Source organism: Sorex fumeus, unplaced genomic scaffold (assembly GCF_029834395.1).
Source record: "Sorex fumeus unplaced genomic scaffold, SorFum_2.1 ptg000006l, whole genome shotgun sequence".
NCBI classification, from domain to species: domain Eukaryota; kingdom Metazoa; phylum Chordata; class Mammalia; order Eulipotyphla; family Soricidae; genus Sorex; species Sorex fumeus.
In genome coordinates this window covers 61,920,647-61,943,813 of record NW_026606063.1, presented here as the reverse complement: position 1 = coordinate 61,943,813, position 23,167 = coordinate 61,920,647, and the positions used below count along the sequence as shown (strand labels likewise).

Sequence of the window (23,167 nt, the reverse complement as noted above, 5' to 3'; positions counted from 1 at the left end):
ACATAACAATGATAAATAGGCCCAGTGACTCATATTTAGTGATGTTTACTATTATAATTATTTCTCAAATAAGCATATTGAGGTTCACAAATGCAACAAATGAACTCATATAAAGGCAAAGGCATAAAAGTCAGTTTAGGCTGGAGCGATAGCACAGCGGTAGGGCGTTTGCCTTGCACACAGCCAACATGGCCGAACCGAGTTCGATTCTTCTGCTGCCCCTCTCGGAGAGCCTGGCAAGCTACTTAGAGTATCTCGCCCGGACGGCAGAGCCTGGCAAGCTACCCGTGATGTAGTCAATATGCCAAATACAGTAACAACAAAGTCTCCAATGGAGTCGTTACTGGGCCCGCTTGAGCAAATCAATGAACAACGGGAGCACAGTGACAGTGGACAGTGACACTTCTATTAAACTTTCCAAGCATTCTCCTATCCTTTTTATCCTTTGTTGACTGAGTTCAACTTCATAAATCAACAGGATCCTACAAAACCACACAGAAGATAAAAAAAAGGGAATTTCAAAAACTAATCTGTAAACAGTGTCAAGGGCATGATTTTCAAAGGGAGTGAGCCATACCAAAAGCAGACAGAGATACCACAAAGAAAGAGAATTACAGGCCAATATCCCTGATGAACACAGATGCAAAGATCCTCAACAAACTATTAGCAAATAGAATCCAATGACTCATCAAAAAGATCATACACCATGATAAATAAAATAAATAAATAAGGGCCCTCCCGTTGATCGTTGATTTGCTCAAGCGGGCCCAGTAACATCTCCATTGGAGACTTTGTTGTTACTGTGTTTGGCATATCAAATACTCTTGGTAGCTTGCCGGGCTCTCCGAGAGGGGCGGAGGAATCAAACTCGGGTCTGCGATGTTGGCTGCTTGTAAGGCGAATGCCCTACCACTGTGCTATCACTGCTCTCCCGCTTAACACCATGACCAAGTAGGATTAATCCCGGGGATGCAAGGATGGTTTAACATTCGAAAATTGATCAACATAGTCCATCATATCAACAAAAGAAAAGATAAAAAGCATACGATCACATCAATAGATGCAGAGAAAGCATTAGACAAGATCCAGCTCCCGTTTATGATGAAAACTCTTAGCAAAATAGGCATTGAAGGAACTTTCCTCAATATAGTCAAAACCATCTGCCACAAACCCACAGCAAGTATCATTCTCAATGGGGAAAAACTAAAAGCCTTCTCTCTAAGATTAGTCACAAGACAAGATTGCCCACTTTCGCCACTCCTATTCAATATTGTACTGGAAGTCCTGACCATTGCAGTTAGATAAGAGAAAGGTATCAAGGGAATACAGATAGGAAAGAAAGAGTTTGCAGACGATCACTATTTGCAGATGATATAATACTACACTTAGAAAACCCTGAAGATTCTACAGAAAAGCTCCTAGAAACAATACGTCAGTTTAGTAAAGTGGCAGGTTACAAAATCAACACCCCAAAGTCCATGGCTTTCTTATATACAAATAATGAAAGAGAAGAAAGAGACATTAAAAAAATCCCATTCACAATAGTACCTCAGAAAATCAAGTACCGCGGAATCAAAGATCAAAGAGGTGAAGAAGCTATACAAGAAATATTACAAAACACTACTTCAAGAAATAAAAGAGGACACTAGGAAATGGAGACACATCCCCTGCTCATGGATAGGGAGGATTAGCATTATCAAAATGGCAATACTGCCCAAAGCACTATACAAATTCAATGCGGTCCCTATCAGGATACCCATGACATTTTTCAAAGAAATAGACCAAACACTCCTGAAATTCATATGGTACAATAACCCCCCACAAATAGCTAAAACAATCCTTGGGAAAAAGAAGATGGGTGGCATCGCCCTCCCCAACTTCAAACCGTACTACAAAGCAGTAGTAATTAAGACAGCATGGTACTGGACTAGAAACAGACCTGCGGACCAATGGAGCAGAGTTGAATATTCTGTCACAGATCTCCAAATATATGACCACTTAATCTTTGACAAAGGAGCAAGAAGTGGAAAGTGGAACAAGGAATGCCTCTTCAACAAGTGGTGCTGGGAAAACTGGATAGCTACCTGCAAAAAGATGAACTCTGACCTCTGTCTAATGCCAGGCACAAAAGTCAGGTCAAAGTGGATTAAAGACCTCAATATCAGACATGAATCCATAACATACAAAGAGCAAAATGTAGGTAGAACTCTCCATGGCACTGAAGCTAAAAACGTCTTTAAGGATGAAACAGCACTGATTATGCAAGTGGAAGCAAACATAAACAAATGGGACTATATCAAACTAAGAAGCTTCTTCACTTCAAAAGAAACAGTGACCAAAATACAGAAAGAGCCCACAGAATGGGAAAGAATGTTTACCCAATACCCATCTGATAAGGAATTAATATCCAGGATGTATAAGACACTAGTAGAATTGTACTAGAAAAAACCTCCAACCTCATCAAAAAATGGGGAGAATAAATGAACAGAAGATTCCTCAAATAAGAAATACAAATGGCCAAAAGGCATGTGAAAAAATGCTCCACATCACTAGCCATCAGGGAGATGCAAATCAAAACAACAATGAGATATCATTTCACACCACAGAGACTGGCACACATTCAAAAGAACAAAAGCAACTAGTGATAGCATGAATCTGAGGAAAAAGAGACACTTTTTCACTGTTGGTGGGAATGCCCACTAGTCCAGCCTTTCTGGAAAACAATATAGACAGTCCTTCAAAAACTAGAAATTGAGCCTTCATATACCACTTCTGAGAATATATCGAAAGGATGCAAAAAAGCACAGTAGAAATGACATCTGTACCTATATGTTCATTGCAGCACTGTTCCAATAGCCAAAATCGGGAAACAACCCAAGTGCCCTAGAACAGATGACTGGTTAAAGAAACTCTGGTACATCTACACAATGGAATACTATGCAGCTGTCAGGAGAGATGAAGTCATAAACTTTGCTTATAATTGGGTAGACATGGAGAGTATCATGCTAAGTGAAATGAGTAAGAAAGAGAGGGGCAGACATAGAAGGACTGCACTCATTTGTGGAGTATAAAACAACATAGCATGAGGCTGACACCTAAGGATAGTAGATACACGGGAGAGTTAGATTGCTCCATAGCTAAAAGCCTGCCTCATGAGCGAAGGGGAGAAGGTAGCTGGAATAGAGAAGGGATCACTAAAAAAAAAAAAAAAAAAAAAAAGATGACTGGAGGAACCGGTAGGGAGATGTGTGCAGAAAGTAGATAAAGGAAGAAACATGATAGCCTCTCACGGTCTGTATTGCAAACCATAATGACCAAAAGTAGAGAGAGATTATGGGGAATCATGTCTGCCATGGAAGCAGCGGAGGGCGGGAAATGGGAGGTGTATGGGGGATATTGGTGGTGGGGAATGTGTACTAGTGGAGGGATGGGTGTTTGATATATGTGTGATTGTAGCCCAAACATGAAAACTTGTAACTATCTCACGGTGACTCAGTAAAATTTTAAAAAATGAATAAATAAACAATTATCTGGAAAAAAAGGGAGTGAGTCAGTCAGAAGAAAAGAGATAGATACAGAATGTTCTTTCTCATTCATGGAATTTAGCGATATGCAGCAAAGGAGCAACAAAGGGCTAAAGGTCGCAGAGATGGATAGTTGGTCCCCAGAACTAAGGTGGGGTGTGGAGGGCAGAGGGGCCTTGGGACCTTGCAGGGAATTGGAGACTCCAATGATGGGTGTGGCCTTGGAACGATATATTCATAGAACCATCATTAAGAGTACTTTAAAACACAGTACCTCAAGAAAGATTAGGAATAACTCAATAGATGGCTATGCTTAGAAAAATAATAGGCAATTGCAATATAATTTTGCATTTAAGTACACGCAAAATCTATCACATTATTACAATACCAAAAACCCATTAAAAAACTAGGCAAGTCCATGCTGGAGTAATCATACAGTGGGTGGGCACATGCTTTGCTCATTGTTGACTCAGGCTTGATTCCCTGAACCGTATCAGGAGTAATTCCTGAGTGCAGAGCCAGATAAAATCAATTTTATCTCCCAAAATCTCTCATTCATGAAAATTAACCCACTACATGGTCCATGTTAACTTCATGTTGGAATTTAGCTCTTAATATTTTAGGCCTAACATTGGTTTGTCCTTTCTCCCTTGCCACAAGAAGCTAAAGTTTATTGAGTCACATCCATCACAGTGTGATGGAGCATCCTCCACCCAGATCCTCCAAATTCCAGTAGGCAGGGGTCACACCCACCAACTGGCCCCCTGGCGCCGTGTAATCCCATTAACCGCCAAGACTCAGAGACTATAAAAACCAGCTCCCGGAACCGCATCCTATTATGACATCTTATTATCTCATTCCTACTTCGGACAAACTGGCAGGCTATCGAATGTAGCCTGCACACACGGCAGAGTCTGGAAAACTCCCCGTGGCATGCCCAATATGCCAAATACCAGTAAAAATGATGGGTCTCATTCTCCTAAAGAGCCTTGAATATAATCTCAGGGCTAGGATAAAGGAGACGTTACTGGGGCCTGCTCGAGGCAATCGATGATTAACAGGATGATTTGTGATTGTGATTTGTGATCCAACACAGTGCCCCCGAGTCACTCCCATTCCTTTGTTTATCTGTAACCTCTTCTTTATGCTTCCCTCTCCAACCAGTTAACCAGCTTTTTCCTTAATCACATTCTGTTAATTTGTAAGGTCAGATCTTTTAGGACACTGAACTTGTATTGTAAGTTAATATTGCCTTTTTCCTCTTCTTATGTCTTTTGAATAGTTTACTTTAAAGCAATGTCCTTTTTGTATAGACACAGGAAGACAGTAAATATTATGCTTTTGTAACTTGGGATTAAATTGGCTTCAAGTATTATTCTCTCCCAGGCTTCTGCTTCCTCAACCTAAGCCTCAGTTGCCCTTAGTTACTTGCACCCCAAAAGCAGGGTCCCAAGGAGGAACTGAATGAACCCAGGACAAGCTGTGAGCCACCCAGGCACCGAAATGGGCCAGGCCAAAGCTCCAAGATACTAAACTATAAGTTGAGAGCATGGTCATGGACAAATGATGTCATGATTCAAAAGTAACAATGAGATTAGGACCCTGCTAGGGAGAGGAAAGACTAATCTGGCCTGAGCATTGCAGTCTGAGATCCAGATGGCTCCAGGAGAGCAATTCTATAAGTTTAATGTATCTCTTACTGTGTCCATACAAAATGATTAATATTATGAATGTTTATATGTTTGCTGGACTAAGGAAAGGAGAAACACACCCATGGGATTCCGCTCTTGGATGAGTTGTCTTTACTGAATGAGAATCTGTCCTAGAAGCAGCATTGCCCCTCAGAAAAAGACTTTACTTCTGTTGATTGTAGGACCACACCTACATGTAATTATTACCCCTACTCCTCATGATTTGGGATTTAACAAGACTGGAAGAGGGGAAGGGCGCTTGAGGGAGAAACAGAGGGAGAGTCAGAAGTGAATGGAGATGATATTGGAATAAATGGCAATTGAGACTAACCAGCCTGGCCCTCATTCCTTCCTTTGCCTGCCCATCTCCATCAACCTCCCTGGAATGGGGGAAGCGGTGGAAACTACCGAATGTAAGCGGTGGGAGAGAGTCACCATTGAGGTCTCCTCATAATATTATTTTTATTGAATACACACCTTCAGGCTTAAATTCCTTGACATTTGGGTATAGGACAATATGATCTTTCTTGAGAAAAATTAATATTCTTTGGCACAACAAGGCATGCCGGTCCTGGGGCTGAGATCTCCAAGCCTGCTTGGATTGGGGCTGAGCATCCTCCACCCAGATCCTCCATATTTCCGTAGGCAGGGGTTATACCAACCACCTGGCCCCCTGGCGCCGTGTAATCCCATTAACGGCCAAGACCCAGAGACTATAAAACCCAGCCCCCGGAAGTGTGCGTGATAATAATAACATCTTATTATCTCACTCTTACTTTGGACAAACTGGAAGGGTAACAAATGTAACCTCCCCACATGGCAGAGTCTAGCAAACTCCCCGTGGCATACCCAATATGCCATATACCAGTAACAATGATGGGTCTCATTCTCCTAATCCTGAAAGAGCCTTGAATATGGCACTTTTTAAAAAAAATTCTCAGGGCTAGGATGAAGGAGACTGTTACTGGGGCTTCCTCGAGGCAATCGACGAACAACAGGATGGTCATGATCGTGATCATGGTACAATTAGATCTTATTAATACAGAACCCAAATGTGGTATTTGAACAGTCTACTTTGGTAAAATTAAAGAAATAACAGAGCTGAAGCATAGGTTAAGAAATGAGGTAAGATTACAAATTGGTTCAAAGTAAGAAATTTTAATATGCCAAACATGATGCTCTTGTTATGTAACATTACTTTGGTTCTAGTGACAAAAACTATACAAAGAATTAGTCTCATCACATTTGGACATAACAGTAATAATGCAATACATGACATATGCCGTGTCTCAAATTCAGCTCCTTAGCTTGGTCTCAGGTCATCTGTGTGCTTCAGAGGAAGTGTGGCTTGGTAAAAGATGGTTGAAATACTATGAATCTATGGCCTCTCTGAGCTACACATTTCACCAACATTGGTCATGTAGAACAGAACTACACATTCAAATCTATCCTGACCCATAAAATCATGGGAAAAATAAAGTAATTCTTTTGCTTTACATGTCAAACTTGGGGATATTTTATTATAGTGAATGCAAAACACAGTTGTCTCTTCTTTTCAATTAATCAAATTTCCCTTTAAAGTCACCTTTAAATTGCTATTACATAGCATGACTGAACATTTAATTAAATATTATTTATATCCCTTCCTGTCTGCCAGAACATGATCATTTTCAACATGCACCTACCAATGAAACCAGAAGACGGTGGGTTGGGTTGAATCTTCTCCTTGGTGTTCTCCTGAATTATATCCCAAAGCTGCCATATAAATTTAGGATGAAGAATGTAAAATGGCTGCTTTGGGTTTCTCTGACGATGCTGAACATATGGAGTGAACAGGTTGTAATCTGGTTTCTTGTACCACTAGGAGAAAAAAAATCAATATTTAATTTCATAGAATCACGCTATGGAAAAAAATAATGGGTAGCTGTTAACCTACAGAATGTGATTCTATCTCTGGCATCACCCTGCTGCTGGTATGAAAGAATCACTTCTTGTTGGGGAAGCTATGTTAGACTTGGGCTGCAGGAATGTCAAATAGGTCAGAGGGAAATCACTTTAGGCATTTTTTACCATGCAGTTTCTGCTGAAACTACATGACTCTATTCAAAGATAGACACAGGAAAAATGAACAGATGTAGCTGATTTCCAATAAAATCCCACTTACAAAATCAGAATCAGATTTGGCCTATGACTCTGGTATGCTAAGTCCTGGAATCAACTAGTATGTTTCAAAGATGCCTTCCCAATTTCACCTACGCTGACACGAAGAAGGTTTGTTAGTTGTAACCTGGGTCTGGAAGAGGAAGAGTGACATGGAAGGAGCACAGGAAAGCCCACATTTTTAATAGGTTAATTAATTATTTTTTTTACCACACCTAGCTGTGCTCAGTTCTTATTTCTGGCTCTCTGCTTAGAGATCACTCCTGGCAAAGCTCATGCGACCATATGTATTGGTGGAGATAGAACCTAGGTTAGCTGCATGTTAGGCAAGTGCCCTACACTCTGTACTATCGCTCTAGCCCCCGCAAGGAACTCTTCAGGTAAAATAATTTTACAAATAGCTATAAAAATAATTCTACTTTTGGTTCTGGTAATGGACGAAAGTCATACAAATTTTCTAATACTCATCTAATATATCATACATTGTACACATAAAATTACTGTACATAAATTATTTTATGAAAAATTAGTAAGGCGATTTTTTCTCTCTTTTTTTTTTTTGCTTTTTGGGTCACACCTGGCGATGCATAGGGTTTACTCCTGGCTCATGCACTCAGGAACTAACCCTGGCGGTACCCGGGGGACCATATGGGATGCTGGAAATCGAACCCGGGTCAGCCGTGTGCAAGGCAAACGCCTATCTACTGTGCTATCACTTCAGCCCCAAGGCTATATTTTTTAAAATGTGTGCAAAAGTATTTCATGTGCCACCATGAGCTGAGATTTGAAGAAGGTATATGGGGATTCGGAGATGGTAGAGCAGTTAAGATGCTTGCCTTGGATGCATCCTGACTGGGAATCAACCCCCAGCATCCCATATGGTCCCCCAAGTACTGCCGGGTGTGACCCAAAACACCAAAATAAAAAAGAAGGAGAAGGAGAAGATTATGAGGAGCTAAAGGGAGATGCTTACACCTGTGCTTCCTTAAAACACCTTGAATGTAGGAATGCATTACAAGAATAAAAAATATTCCTTTGGTGAACGGGTTCTGGGGTTTTAAAAAATTCAAGGAACATCTTTTGTCATATTCTCCCCTGAGCCCTGCCAGGAGTGACTCCTGAGTCAGAGGTAGATCCTGAGCATGACCAGGTGTGGCCCCCAAATCAAAACCTAATCAATCAAACAAACAAAAAACATCACACTACATTTCTTGAAACTGGGTTGTAACATATATCTTGGAAAACATTCTCTAGATGATTTTGATTTGTATTCTTGATTTAGAACCAATGAGCAATCAATCATACTAGGTCTGTGTCAAATGTCACTTCAAGAGAAATAAGATAGATAGTCTTTTCAGGGGGCCCAATCAACAAGCAACTCTCTTAGAAAGGTGCTGCCTCTTGGTGAGGCAACATCTGTTCCTCCATGTTCATTTGAAATTCTATTCTTTCGGATCATAGCATTACAATTCAAAAGACACTCACTGGTACAACTAACATCATCTTTCACAAGACTGAATTATCAACCTTCTTTCCCAGCCTTCTTCAAAAGAGCAAATACACTGGCTTACCATTTACCAAAAGTAGATAGTTTAGGAGATTTTAAGAAGGCTACTGTTTGCTATAATGTTATGAATGCCATCCATGCTTATAACTGAACTAGTAATGATCTTCCTAATGTTATATCACTGAAGATTAAAAAGATGAGAAGCAGAAGTCACAAACTGTCAGACTCAAAAAAGCTGACTGCATTGAAATAAGAAACTGTTGTTTCACAAAGGTTGGACCTTTTTTTTTTTTTTTGCTTTTAGGTCACACCCAGCAATGCACAGGTGTTACTCTGCACTCAGGAATTACTCCTGGCGGTGCTCAGAGGACCATATGGGATGCTGGGAATCAAACCCGGGTCAGCCATATGCAAGGCAAATGCCCTACCCGCTGTGCTATCGCTCCAGCCCCTGGACTTTCTTTTATGTAACATTAATTTTTTTTTTACAAAGCTGTTCATGATTGGATTTTTGTCATACAGTTTTCCAACACCCATCCCTCCACCAGTGTACATTCCCATTACCAGTGTCCCCAGGTTCCCTCCCATCACCCCATCCCCTGCCTGCCTCTATGATAGGTGCTTTTCTTTTCTCTCTCTCTCTCTCTCTCTGTCTCTCTCTCTTCCCCTCCGCCCCCCTCTCTCTCTCCTTTTGGGCACTGTCGTTTGCAATATTGATTGGCCCTTACCTACTTTTAACCCTCAGCTCTTGTCCAGCATGATCATTCCCAGCTATTATTGAGTTTAGACTTTCTTACCAAGTACTTCTAATAGTTCATTTCAAATAGTCTTGTAACAACTTGGTATGCCATATAATCCTATCCAAATGAAAAAATTCTGTTTAACCAGCCAATTCTCCAGAGTAACTAGGAATCTCTGAACATTTCTCATTGCACAGTCTGTGTTTTGTATGGTAAACACCACCCAGCACAACAACAACAACAAAGAACACTTTAGCATTAGATGATCAATGCTTTCCAAGAAAGCTGATGAAACTGAGTAGCAAAATGGAGTGAACTACATGTATTTTATGAGCAAAATGAGAAGTTCCTTCTATTGAGGCATCTGTTACTTGTTCCTACTGTGAATCACTTACAAGTATTATCTAAAAGATAGGTAAAGGGTACAAATAAAACTCTTACCAAATTAAGATTTGCAGAATAAGGAGCAGGATCCCAGGCCACCAAAATTACATCTTTATACAATGAACTGTCAATGAAATGATGGTTGGGGTTGGTCAAAATCTGCAAACAAAGAGAAATATAATTTCAAAACAAGAATTTTGCTCTTTATAATTATACAAGAAACAGTAGTGAGATTTTATAAAAGATGCAATGCAAGAAGAAATGTTCCAATGTTCCATGGGATGTATCTTCCTCTGGGGGAAGAGAGAGATCAGCATTGCATGCTAAATTATATAAAGTTTAAAAAGAAAACAAAAAACAGGAAAGGGGGAAGGAATTTCTTTTAAAGCAACAGTTCTTATATTGTCACCAATATTTTACTCAGGAAGCATTAAATCAGCCCTGAAATTTGAAACTCTAGCGAACCTAGGGCCTCCTTCCCCAAACATCATCTACTATTGCCTTGACAGGTAATTTGGGAAGAACATAACAGGTGTGGGTGAACTGAGTTATTAAATTGTTTACAAAGTACCAGACTTAGGATAAATGGGGCAAAGGATGAGACAGACAGTCGACTTGAGGAAGCCTCATGTGGCTGTCCACTTTCTGTGACCCTCTCTGGTCCTGGGTAAATTCTTCAAATTCACCTGCCAATATTTTAAAAGCTATACTTCTGGAAAAATAATGTGCTATTTTTTTCTATGTTAAAGTAAAAAGTCTAAATTTCTAAGGTGAATTTTTTCCTTTACATTAAAATTTTTTTTTCAAGTTAGAATATACATGTGACGTGAATTTTAAATGGTTAGCTAAATCTCCTCCTCTCTGGAAAGCTATTATTAAATGAACTATACCTTCTATAATGCCATGGCATCTAATAATTAAGGAAGTATAGCAATTTATTATATTTTTTAACTTTTTAATATAATTTTCTTATTCCATGTTTCTACCTGACTCCTCTTCCACATTTCCCTTCTCCTCCAATAATCTTACAAAATATTTTCTTGTTTTTAATCTTGGGAAATGTACTGATCTTTCTATTATTCAATGTATTTCTTAGGAGTTCCATCTCCCACAGATTAGTTGCATACTTACTTAGGTGGTCAATTCCCCAGCTATGATCAGGGTTGGCTCAAATCTTGTGGAAGGGCCCCATTTACACAAAGATGAAACTCTGAGACACAACCTAACTGTTTGAGAGGGACCAAAAGAAACTTAGTCCAAGTTTCCTATTCAGATCACAATCAGCTGCAGAATCCCAAGAATATGAGCTCCCCAGCACAGGTTTCCCGATTACTTAACTGTCAGTAGGAACATCTCTAGCATATGAAGTCCCATGCACATAAAATTCCTAAAAGAGACTTCCAAAAAAAGAACAATTAAAAAAATCCACAAAACTGCTAGAAAGGCCTCCCTCCTCTCTCTAGCCTGGGATGGTCTCCTCTGTCAATCTAGTTTTTTTCTAACAAACTATTCGTTTTGCTGTTGCCAGAATACACTGGTACTGTTACATTCCTTGAAAAACCCACCACTTGAGACTCTATAGAGGTCTGGTGTAGTTGAGGCATCCCTTTATTTTGGCATGTGGGACTGAGACCTTCTTTCTCATTTCCTCTTTATCTCCAGATTGGGGGGCGGTGGGTGGGGATTTTAGCAATTTGGCCATGAATAAAGAAGCCTGATCAGGACAACTCTTTGGTAGTTCCAAAACTTGGTTTGTGGGTTGATTTGTGGGTCTCTCCCATGGCCAAAACGTGCTGATGGAACTTCAGACTATCTCTCTTATTCATGTCCAGAAGAGGGAGATTCCATTTTGCTGGCCAGAAATACTATTGGGAATGGGGCAGTTCTCTGATAGAAGCCTGTCTGGACATCTATGGATTCCCCCTAGGCCAGAAGGTGGTGCTAGAGGTATTTATTTTCCTGCTTGCTTTCTTTTCCTTCTCCCAAATAAACCCGTTTTCAGTCTTCAGTATGAACATCTGTTCTCTTTCTCTTTCTCTCCTCCTTTTCCCTGAATAAGTGAAATACATTTAATTGGTTGAAAACTGAGATGTTTCTGGGCTGGGGTTATTGCCCAGTGACTTTCAAAGTCTGTCAATTTGTTAGTCCTCTTCAGCACAAACAGGTGCCAGAGTTATATACATTTTTCTCTTTTCCACATTCATACACTTCTTTTTTACCTTAAGCTGGATTGTGGGTTCTTAATTGAGATATGGTGTCTTCAGACTCCTATTACATTGCTTGATAAGCCACTCTTACACATTTTTCCTCCTCACAAATGAACTGGACTGTTTGGGCTACAGGGCTGATAAGTCCAGGACTCAAATTTCCTGCATAAGTCAGTGAATTGGCGGGACACCACAGGGCCTGTTCATCATGGCATTACATCACACTCAATCCTTGGATCTCTGACTTAGGAAACATCCCTGCCTGGGACACATGGGCCAAGCTGTCTAGTTATCCATCCCCACTAACTCACTCACCTTTAAGGGACATCTTTGAATAATTGATGTATATTTTACCCACAGATTCCTAAAAAGGAGAGTAAGCCACTTTCTGATAAGGAATCCTGATCGTAACAGACTGTTGCCAATAAGTTCATCATTTAACTGGATATTTACTGTCCCAAACTAAAAAAAAAATGTTTATGACTTGAAGTCTCAGGAGCTCATCAATAAATGTAGACAACAAATTCAGACATAAAATGGTGACATCTAAACTTCCTTGCTCTCGTCCAGTAAAAGATGATGGCTGCCCTCTCTCTCATGAGGGCAATTCTGGATCCCAAAACCTACTAAAAAATAAAGTTCCTCTTCTCTCCCTGGTCAAGGACAATTGCATCCCCAGAAAAATTCTTTGTCCTAAAAGCATTAGGAAAAATTCATCAGAGAAGAAAAAATACAAAAAGCAAACAGAAATACAACCAACCAAACAAAAAACCCTAAAAACTAAAAATCTTCCTCCTAAAAATAAGACAGATATTTAAACAATCACTCATATCTGCATAAGACAAGGTCTTAAAGATAAACAATATACCAATTAGACTTACAAAAGCCAAATTCTGACTTTGCTTTTGTTTGTAAATGAGATGGAGTATGTCTCAGAGGCTGTGAAATTCCCTTCTGCATTGCCATCTCTCAACCATTTTTCAATCCATCTCCACGTAGCCAAGATTGAGGTTGAATGGGCTGATCTTAGAGCCAGAAACTTCTAGGTAAGTCAGGGTTTTTTGCCCTAAGGCTGTCCTTTCCTGTTTCTGGGGCCAGTTGTTACTCATGCCACTTCCGATGGTCAAAAGAACCAGTTGGATATGTCAATCAACTACATATATGTTCTTATGTCTGGCCACTTACATCTAATATTTGTTATAGATCTTGTGATTTTATATGTCGTGGCATGTGGCTCTTTATATTCTATGTTAAAGGAAGTATTTAAAACTAAAAAACTACAAATTTACAGTATACAGTAGTTAACAGGGAACCCCTATCTTAAAAGCTGGGGATATAGCTAAGCATATAAAAATCAGGCCAACTCGGTATATTGGGGCAAGATGGCAGCTTTGTAATTAAAAATCTCAAACATCTTAACATGTATGTAAATAATAACATGAGTACCCTAAAATTAGTTAGAAATTCTAAAGATTTTAATATGTTCTTTGGCTTCATTTTAGGTATTTCAAGTTGCATGTTACAACTGAGTAAGCTTCCATGACAACTGTGGTCTAATAATATCTTTAATTTTGATCATTCCAAATCCTTTAACAATTTAGTAAAATTTTTCTAAAGCCACTTAGACAAAAATTTAAAAACACCCTAAATAAGAAAGAGCTTCTTTATAAGCCCATGCCATTAATGCCACAGAAAACTACAAATCTTTAAAGGCTCTTCTCTACTAGAGATGGCCAGCGTGCTTCTTGGAGAAAGACCTTTCCTTCAACTGTGTTTAGACTTTGCTGCCATTTTTTAACTGGGAAAGGAAAAAGCCTTCACTGCTGGACACTTCAAGTGTTTTCACTTCACCCTTAGTAATGACTATGCTGGTGACATGTTATTGTTCATCCTGGTTCTCTAGTTGCCATATCAGTTCACCAGGCAAAATCCTGTGGCCAGCCTAACACCCTCATGTTCACATATCACCATCTAAAGACACTGATGGCAGACACCCACGTGGACTACTGAATTTTCCTGGAAAACTGGACTTTTTTTTTAAAGAATTTTAATACTCACAGGTAACAACGTTGTTCTTTGGATACTTTCAAATTAAAAAAAAAAGAGTAATTAAGCAATCCCAAAATGCCAGTGATGTGGGTTGAACCCTGATAGTAATTTTTTTCATAAATCCTTTAAGTTTGTCATATTAACTTGAACCCTCAGTTGTGCTCCAGTTTTGGCTTTATTGATATTCCTATGAATCCCATGCTGAGCTTTGATGGACTCACCACAGGTTGCTGTTTAAAACGGGAGAGCCTAAGAGCTAAAAAGACAATTGGTAAAAGGGCAGTGTCTTAGGAGACAGGAGTTAATCAGACAAGAAATCTACCTTGGCTCATTCTCTTTCCTCCAGAACCTACGGGGCTCCCTGGGATTAAGCAAGTTAAACCAGACTGGCCTAAGGTCAATAGTTGGGAAAATTTGACAAGATACTCTTGGGAGAAGTTACCTGCTGTAATCTCTTTATTCCCAAGCTCAGAGAGATCATTTAAACTTAATTTAAGCTTTTCTCCAGGATGGCCTTGACTGTGTCAAACCTAGCCAGTAAATTTAAACTTTAATAGACTTTTTGCTTTGCTCTTGATAAAATGTTTTGTTACTGATAAGTCTTTTATTACCCTGTAACTTGTGCTCCTTGGTGTCCAGGCCCAAGGATTCCCTTCATATCCTCAGGAAAAGTAAAATAAAAATTTTCTTTAAAAACTGAAGCGCTCACTGTTGAGGACTGGTAAAGTGTGACAAGATATAAAAAAGATAAACTGAATCCTATTGAGTAGCTAATGCATCCCAGTTCTTAATCACTCCCAGGGTACCTTTCAGTTAATGATAATTATTTTTTACCTTGCAGCAAGCTGCCTACTTCAGGCAACCTCACATTGAACTAATCTTTCATTCCGCAAACAACTCAACATAAATCACTCATCACCTTCTTTTTCTTTATGGCTTAAAATGCTAGAGATTTGGGTGTATTTTGAGAGTGATTTGTTATAAATTTGAGGAACATTCTTAATTAGAACACAAAGAAAACAGATTTTTTTCTTTTTTGATTTTTTCCCTTTCTTTTTCTTTGGTCTTTGGGCCACATTGGGTATAGTCTGGGGTTACTTCCAGTGAAGTTCAGGGGACTGTGCAGTGCCAGGGACAAAAGCCAGGCTTCCTCCGGAGTGCAAAGTATAAGCTTCAATCCTTTGAACTATCTCCCTGATCTAACACTTTGCATTAAATGAACATTCTACTTTCATTTTTAAAATTTCAAACAGACTAAAGTTTCCAAGCTTCTCTACTATCTCTCAGATTTAATAACTTTGGTTTTCTCCTCTTCTTCCACTGTCTTTCTCAACGTCAAAATTCCTAAGGTTAACTGTTTTCCTCTCTACACAAAAGCAGCAAGTTCTTGATAGAATGACTACACACACACTGTATCCATTTATCTAATATAACCTGGTTTGTTTAGATTTACATTCGGCTAGGAGAAGCTCTAAGCACTCCTAGGTATGGCCCACACTCATACATATGACAAAATAAAAAGGAGAAACAAGATCATAAGTTATTAGTTGATAAGATGTTTATTTGTGAGTTTTACACCATCTGTCTTACCTGGGAGTTAATGATGCGCACAGTAGTTTTATTTCCAACATCTTTCTCATAGCCACGTGTAGGAGCAGAGTTAAATCTTAAAACTGCATCATGTGAATCTAAGGGCATATAAGTAACAAATTTACTGTTTTTTATTAATTTAATCAAAACAACATAGAAAATTTGTTTAAGTAAATATTTCAATACCTTATCAAATAACACACCACCAATTAAGGTTGAGACATTTGTACACATATTTTTCAGTCTATTTTTTTTAATGATTGGATCCTGGTTAGGGACAAAATCAACATGGAAATTTAAAAACCCACACTAAGTGGTTCTACATCATCTAAGTTAATTTACTCAAAGCATATTTGAGTTGAAGGTGTTCACATTCTTGAAGAGACATTTATAGGTGTTATTCACCTATAAATCCTAAAACATTTCTAAGATGGAATCAATTGTACTGATAAGAATGTTACAACACAGATTTCAAACTACAACTAATGTGATCTGCAGCTCACATTATTTGTAGAGCATATAGTCAGAATACAATTATTGCTACTTCCAAATGTTGCTTCTTATACCTAAGACATGAGCTTCTCCAGGCCCAAGACAAGGGTATCCACTCATACCATTATTATTCAATACAGTGTGAGAAGTTCTGGTCACAGCAATGAAGCAAACATAGATATTAAGATCATTAGTTTGGAAAAGAAGGAAAACTATCACTATTTATGGATGACATGGTACTATTCTTAGACAACCTCTACAAAAAAACCCTCCTAGAAACAATAAATTTATACAGTAATATAAGCCACAAAATCAACATACAGAAATGTATGGCATTCCTATATGAAAATAGCAAAACAGAAAATAGAGAAATTTAAAAAAATACCATTCACTATTTCACAACTGTATCTCAGAAATTTAAGCACCTGGAAATCAGCTGAAAAAATAAAAAAAGACATATAGAAATAGAAACACATCCCTTGTTGATGAATTTGAAGGAATAATTCTGTCAAAATGACAATCATACCCAAAAGAAATACACAGACTTGATGCAATTCTATAAAAATACTCATGGCATTTAAAAAAAAACATAGACCAAATGCTGAAAAATTCATACTAGCCAAAACAATCCTAGGAAAGAAAGAAGATGGAAAGCTTTTGTCTTTGTAACTTGAAATTATACTAAAAATTCATAATAATAAAATTGCCCCTTGGGTACAGGGTCATTTAATTTTTACAAGTGAGCTAGAGAAAGTGGAGAAAGAATAGTGTCCTCAGCAAATGGTGTCAAAAAAACTGGTCAGTCAAATGTAAAATTTTTTAAAAAGTGAACTCACATTCTTTTTCAACACCATGCAAAAAAGTTAATTAAAGTGGATTAAAGACCTCAATATCTGATCTCAGTCTATAAATTATATTGAGGAATATACAGGCAGAGCTCTTCTTGAAATTAAATCTAGCGGTATCCGCAATGATCTAAAGCCACTGGCCAAGCAAACAGAAGCAAAGATAAACAATTGGGGCTACATCAAATTAAGCTTTTGCACCACAAAAACAATGGTGACCAGAGTAAAGACAACCTATAGATGTAGAGAATATTTTCCCATCACTCATCTCACAAAGGGTTAATATTTAAAGTCCATAACGTATTTGTAAAAGTTAACAAGAAAAAATAATCATCCATCAAAAAAGGGGGATAAAAGGTAACTAAATTTTCCTTAAAGCTGACATGCAGATGCACAAAAGGTATATAAAAATTATTTATATCACTTATACTAGGGACTGGAGCGATAGCACAGCGGGTAGGGCGTTTGCCTTGCACGCAGCCAACATGGCCGACCCGAGTTCGATTCCTCCGCCCCTCTCGGAGAGCCCGGCAAGCTACCGAGAGTATTCGATATGCCAGACACAGTAACAACAAAGTCTCCAATGGAGACGTTACTGGGCCCGCTCGAGCAAATCGATGATCAACGGGATGGCCTTTACCTTTTTTACCTTTATACTAGGGAAATGCAAATCAAAACAGCAATGAGATATCACCTCAGTCCAGTGACACTGTCACACATTATAAAGAACAAGGTAACTAGAGTTGGTATTGATATGAGGTAAAAGTAACTCTCATTTATTGCTGGTAAGAATGTTGACTATTTAATCCTTTTTTGGAAAATAATCTGGACACTCCTTAAAGAACTAAGAACTGAGTTTCCTTATGACCCAGCGATTCCACATCTGGGCATCTACCCCAAGGATTGAAAAATTCTAATCAGTGAAGACATTAGCACTCCTATATTCATTATAACACTACTCATAATAGCCAAAAATCTGGAAACAATTTGTGTCAAAGAACAGATGACTCCATAAAGAAACTATACCACATATGCACAATGGAATACCACTCAGCTTAAGAAAATATAACATCATACAATATTGCCACTATGTGGATGAAAAATGGAGCATACCGTGCTTAGTGAATTTCATCAGGATACAGAGAACGATCTCTCTCATATGTGGGGTATAAAAGGCCTAAAATAACACAATCTAACAACTTGTTTCACAACTTGGATTCTATCTCATCATGGCAGTGAGGTGTGAGGGAGAATGGAAAAAAGAGTATTGAGGTTACTGTAGGAGGAATATTGATACAATGGTGGAGGAAAGCAGACATGTTGGTGATGGGTGTGGGGTTGAAATGGCATATTCATGAAACCCCATCATTGACAGTGTTGTAAAATGATAAATTATGGTGACTAAGATCACCGTTACTGCCCTCCCGTTGTTCATGGATTTGTTCGAGTGGGCACCAGTAACATCTCACAACAAATTGTGAGACTTGTTGTTACTGTGTTTGGCATATCGAATACTTCTCGGGTAGCTTGCCAAGCTTCGCTGTGCGGGCGAGATACTCTCGGTAGCTTGCTGGGCTCTCCGAGAGGGGCGGAGGAATCGAACTCAGGTCAGCCATGTTGGCTGCGTGCAAGGCAGACGCCCTACTCTCTGTGCTATCGTTCCAGCCCAAATACTGTCCTCCCGTTTTTCATTGATTTTGCCCGAGCGGGCCCATTAACGTCTCCATTTTGAGACTTTTTGGTACTGTGTTTGGCATATCGAATACATCACGGGGAGCTTGCCAGGCTTTGCCGCGTGGGCGAGATACTCTTGGTAGCTTGCCAGGCTCTCTGAGAAGAGCAGAGGAATCGAACCTGGCTCAGTAGGGCTCGCTGAGCATAAGGCAAACGCCCTACCACTGTGCTACTGTTCCAGCCTGGTGACTCAGATATTTGTGAAAAATTTTAATTAAAAAATTTAGTAAGAAAAAAGAAAACACTGGGGAAAATAGATAAATGTATTTCTTATGTAGCTAGAGATATAAATTTCAGGGCAACCTTGTTTATGGGTGCCAATTTGAGATGAAAAAGAAAATCACCCCTATTTATGTGTATGTTTACATTCTTCTGACAAGAACAAGATGATGCAATGAGAAAAACATTAGATCATTCAGTGGTAGGGCGTTTGCCTTGCGCACAGCCAGCCCGGCCAAGCCTGGTTCGATTCCTCTGCTCCTCTCAGAGAGCCCGGCAAGCTACCAACAGTATCCTGCCCGTACGGCAGAGACTGACAAGCTCCCTGTGGTGTATTCGAGATGCCAAACACAGTAACAACAAGTCTCAAAATGTAGACATTACTGGGCCCGCTCAAGCAAATCGATGAACAACGGGAGGACAGTGTTTGGCAGTTTCTTTTCTTCAACAGTATGACTAACTGTTACACGCTGGAGAATTGGAGAGGACTGTGGCACTGGTTACCAAAGCACTTTAGATTCTGTAGCAGCACAACTTGGTTCACACACAACTGCAACACAAATCTCTGATTCTCTTCATTTAACACAATAGGCATCCCAAGTTCCCTTAAATTCAGGTGTAAACATGGTTTCCCTATCATGAGGTAGAAGTAGAGTAAGTGGTCTCATCTAATTATGGGCTAGGACTATGTTTCCTTTACAAAAAGAAGTACAAATATGCCTTGGCATTTCAAAACTCAACTATTTTTTTTAGAAATAGTCTCTGACCAGTTACTCAACAATAAAGTAATTTCTATGGATATCTTTAGCTTTGAAAAATTGAGGTTCAATTTGAGTTTAGCCTGGAACAAAAGTATTTGTGAGAGAGTAAATATATATTTTATTTTGATCTGCAAATGTTTACATTCTGCATTTACCAATGTGATACTCCACACAAATTCCCTACAGAACATAGTTTAAAAGTCCTCTACCACAGTAATTAGACAAAAAAAAAAAAGAAATAAAAGGATCTAAACTGGAAAATATTAAGTCAAACTATCACTATTTGCAGATGATAGAATATACATATAAAACCTTAACGAATCCACAAAAAGACTTAGAAACAAAAAACTATTATAAAAAAATAGCAGGGGAAAAAATCCTTTGCCTTTCTATATACTAAATATTATCTGGAAGAGAAGAACATAAAAAGAACAACACTATTAAAAATAGTTTCTAAAATCATTAAATACCTGGGAATCAACTCATTAATGATGTAAAAGACTTATATAGTGAAAACTATATGTCACTATTGAAAGGAATAGAAGATGATAGTAGAAATTATTATTAATGAGTCGGAAGAATTAACACTCTCAAAATAGCCCTCCTACCCAAGGTAGTATACAAATTCAATGCAATTACCATTAAAATGCTGTTGACATTTTTCGAGGTTCTAGAAAAAAATTTACTATAGTTTATATGGATCCATATAACTCTTTAAATAGCCAAATCATTCCTAAGGGGAAAAAATAAAATAGCAATATTGCATTTCTTGACTTCAAATTATACCATAAGGCTATAAAATCAAACCATGTAGTAGTAGCATAAAAATGGACTCTCGGATTACTGGAATAAAGTTAAGAGCCCAAAAATAATTCTTCAGACCTCTGGACAGTTAATCTATGACAAATGTTCTGGGTGCATGAAGTGGAACAAGAAAAGGATTCAAAAATTCATACTGGAAAACTAGATAGTAAAAACTGTGGGAGAAGTTTTTAAAAATGAACTGAATCTCAGACCATATGCAAGTTTTAATTGAAAGATTAAAGATATTTAGGTAAGACCAGAATCCATAAAATACATAGAAAAAACTGTCCAGGATGTGGACCTTGGAGGTATCATTAATGATTTGACTTCAAAGGAAAAGACAACAAAAACAAATACAAACAAATGGACTACAATCAAATTCTTTTGCTTCACAAAAGAAATGGGCTAAAATAAATAGACACTATTTTGAATGAAAGAAAATATTTGCATACAATACTTAAGAAGACTAATATCTCAGGTATATAAAGCACTCAACAAGAAAATCCAATAGCCCCATCTCCAAATCAGGAAGAGCCAGACAAATAGTACAGTGGTAAGGCACTTGCTCTGCATGAGGCCAATCCAGCTGATCCTTGGCACCTTGTATAGTCCCCAGGGTACCACCAGGAGGATTCTCTTAATACAGAGGCAGGAGTAAGTTCTCATATTCTGAGAATTTCTGGGTGCAGCCCCCAAACAAATAACAACAACAAAACACAAAAATGGGAAAGATGAACAAACACTTCCACCGAAGAAGTAGTAGGAAATTGAAATTTCCAATTTCAATGGGAAAATGCAAATTAAAATAACAATTATATACCATTTCACATCAGTAAAGATTGAATATATCAAAAGGTTTGGAAGCAACCAGAGCTAGTGTGGATATGGAACAAATAAAAATGTCATTCACTGTTGATGGGAATGTCATTGAACCAACTTATGGCAAGCGCTATGGAGACTTCTCAATAAAAGAAGAAAAGAACTCCAATAGGATACAATTCTACTTCCTGCCATCCACCCTACACACAAATAAAACCATTCATTTGGAAAAATACATGAATTCCTACTTTTACTGCATTATTTAGTCATGCAATATGGATATGCATATCAATAGCCAGGATATGGAACCAACCCAAAAGTTTAATAACTGATTCATGAATAAAGAAAGTGTGACCAAAGTGTGACCCACTGACCAAGCAAGTGGAAACATAAACAAATGGAACTACATTAAACTCAGAAGCTTTTGCACCTCAAAAGAAAACGGTGACCAAAATACAGAGAGAGACCAAAGAATAGGAAAAATTATTTATGCAATACTTATTTGATAAGGGGTTAATATCCAGGATATATAAGACATTAGTAGAACTGTACAAGAACAAAAACCTCCAACCCCGTCAAAAAAATGGGGAGAAGAAATGAATGGAAATGTCGGCAAAAAAAAGATATGGCTAAAAGGCACACGAAAAATTGCTCCACATTTCTAATCATCAGGGAGATGCAAATCAAAACAACAATGATATATCATCTCACACCACAGAGGCTGGAACACATCAAAAAGAACAAGAACAACCAGTGCTGACACAAATGTGGGGAGAAAGGGACTCTCATTGTTGGTGGGGATACCAACTGGTTCAGCCTTTCTAGAAAACAATATGTGTATTCCTTTAAAAACTAGAAATTGAGCTTCCATATGACCCCACAATACCACTTCTAGGAATATACTCTGAGGGTGCAAAAATGCATAGTAGAAATGACATCTTCATCATATGTTCATTGCAGCACTGTTCACAATAGTTAGAACCTGGAAACAACCAGAATGCCCAAGAACAGATGACTGATTAAAAAACGTTGGTATACATCTACACAATGGGATACATGAAATTTTCTTATAAGTGGATGGATATGGAGAGTTTCATGCTAAGTGAAATGAGTCAGAAAGAGAGGGACAGACTGCACTCATTTGTGAAATATAAAATAAACATAATAGGAGACTAACACCCAAGGACAGTAGAGACAAGGGCCAGGAAGATTGCTCCATGGCTGGAAGCCTGCCTCATGAGCTGGGGAGAGGTCAGCTGGGATAGAGAAGGAATACCTAAGTCAATAATGGTTGGAGGGATCATTCAGGGTGGGATATATGTGCTGAAAGTAGATAAAGGACCAAACATGATGCCCTCTCAGTGTCTGTATTACAAACTATGATGCCCCAAGGTAAAGAGAGAGTAAGAAGGAAACTGTCTGCTATAGAGGCATAAAGTGGTTTTGGGTGGACGTGGTGGGAAGGATACTGGGGACATTAGTGATGAAAAATGTACACTGGTGGAGGGATAGGTGTTCGACTTTTTATGACTGATACTCAATCATGAACACTTTGTAACTGTATCTTACTGTGATTCAATAAAAAAGGGGGAGAGGGAATAATGATGGCCCTGAAATGAGAAAGGCAATATTTTTTTTTAA

The 23,167-nt window shown here is 38.5% G+C and overlaps 1 protein-coding gene across 1 annotated transcript in view; it reads right to left on the bottom strand.

Annotated features, from left to right (window-relative positions):
* ST6GAL2 (ST6 beta-galactoside alpha-2,6-sialyltransferase 2) overlaps nucleotides 1-23,167 on the bottom strand; it is a 46,764-nt gene that overhangs the window by 16,464 nt on the left and 7,133 nt on the right. Inside the window, exons 2-4 of the mRNA XM_056125482.1 lie at nucleotides 15,853-15,950; nucleotides 10,064-10,165; nucleotides 6,901-7,075 (exon numbers count right to left, since the gene is read on the bottom strand). Coding sequence (XP_055981457.1) covers nucleotides 6,901-7,075; nucleotides 10,064-10,165; nucleotides 15,853-15,950 — 375 coding nt within the window. The remainder of the gene's footprint in view (nucleotides 1-6,900; nucleotides 7,076-10,063; nucleotides 10,166-15,852; nucleotides 15,951-23,167) is intronic.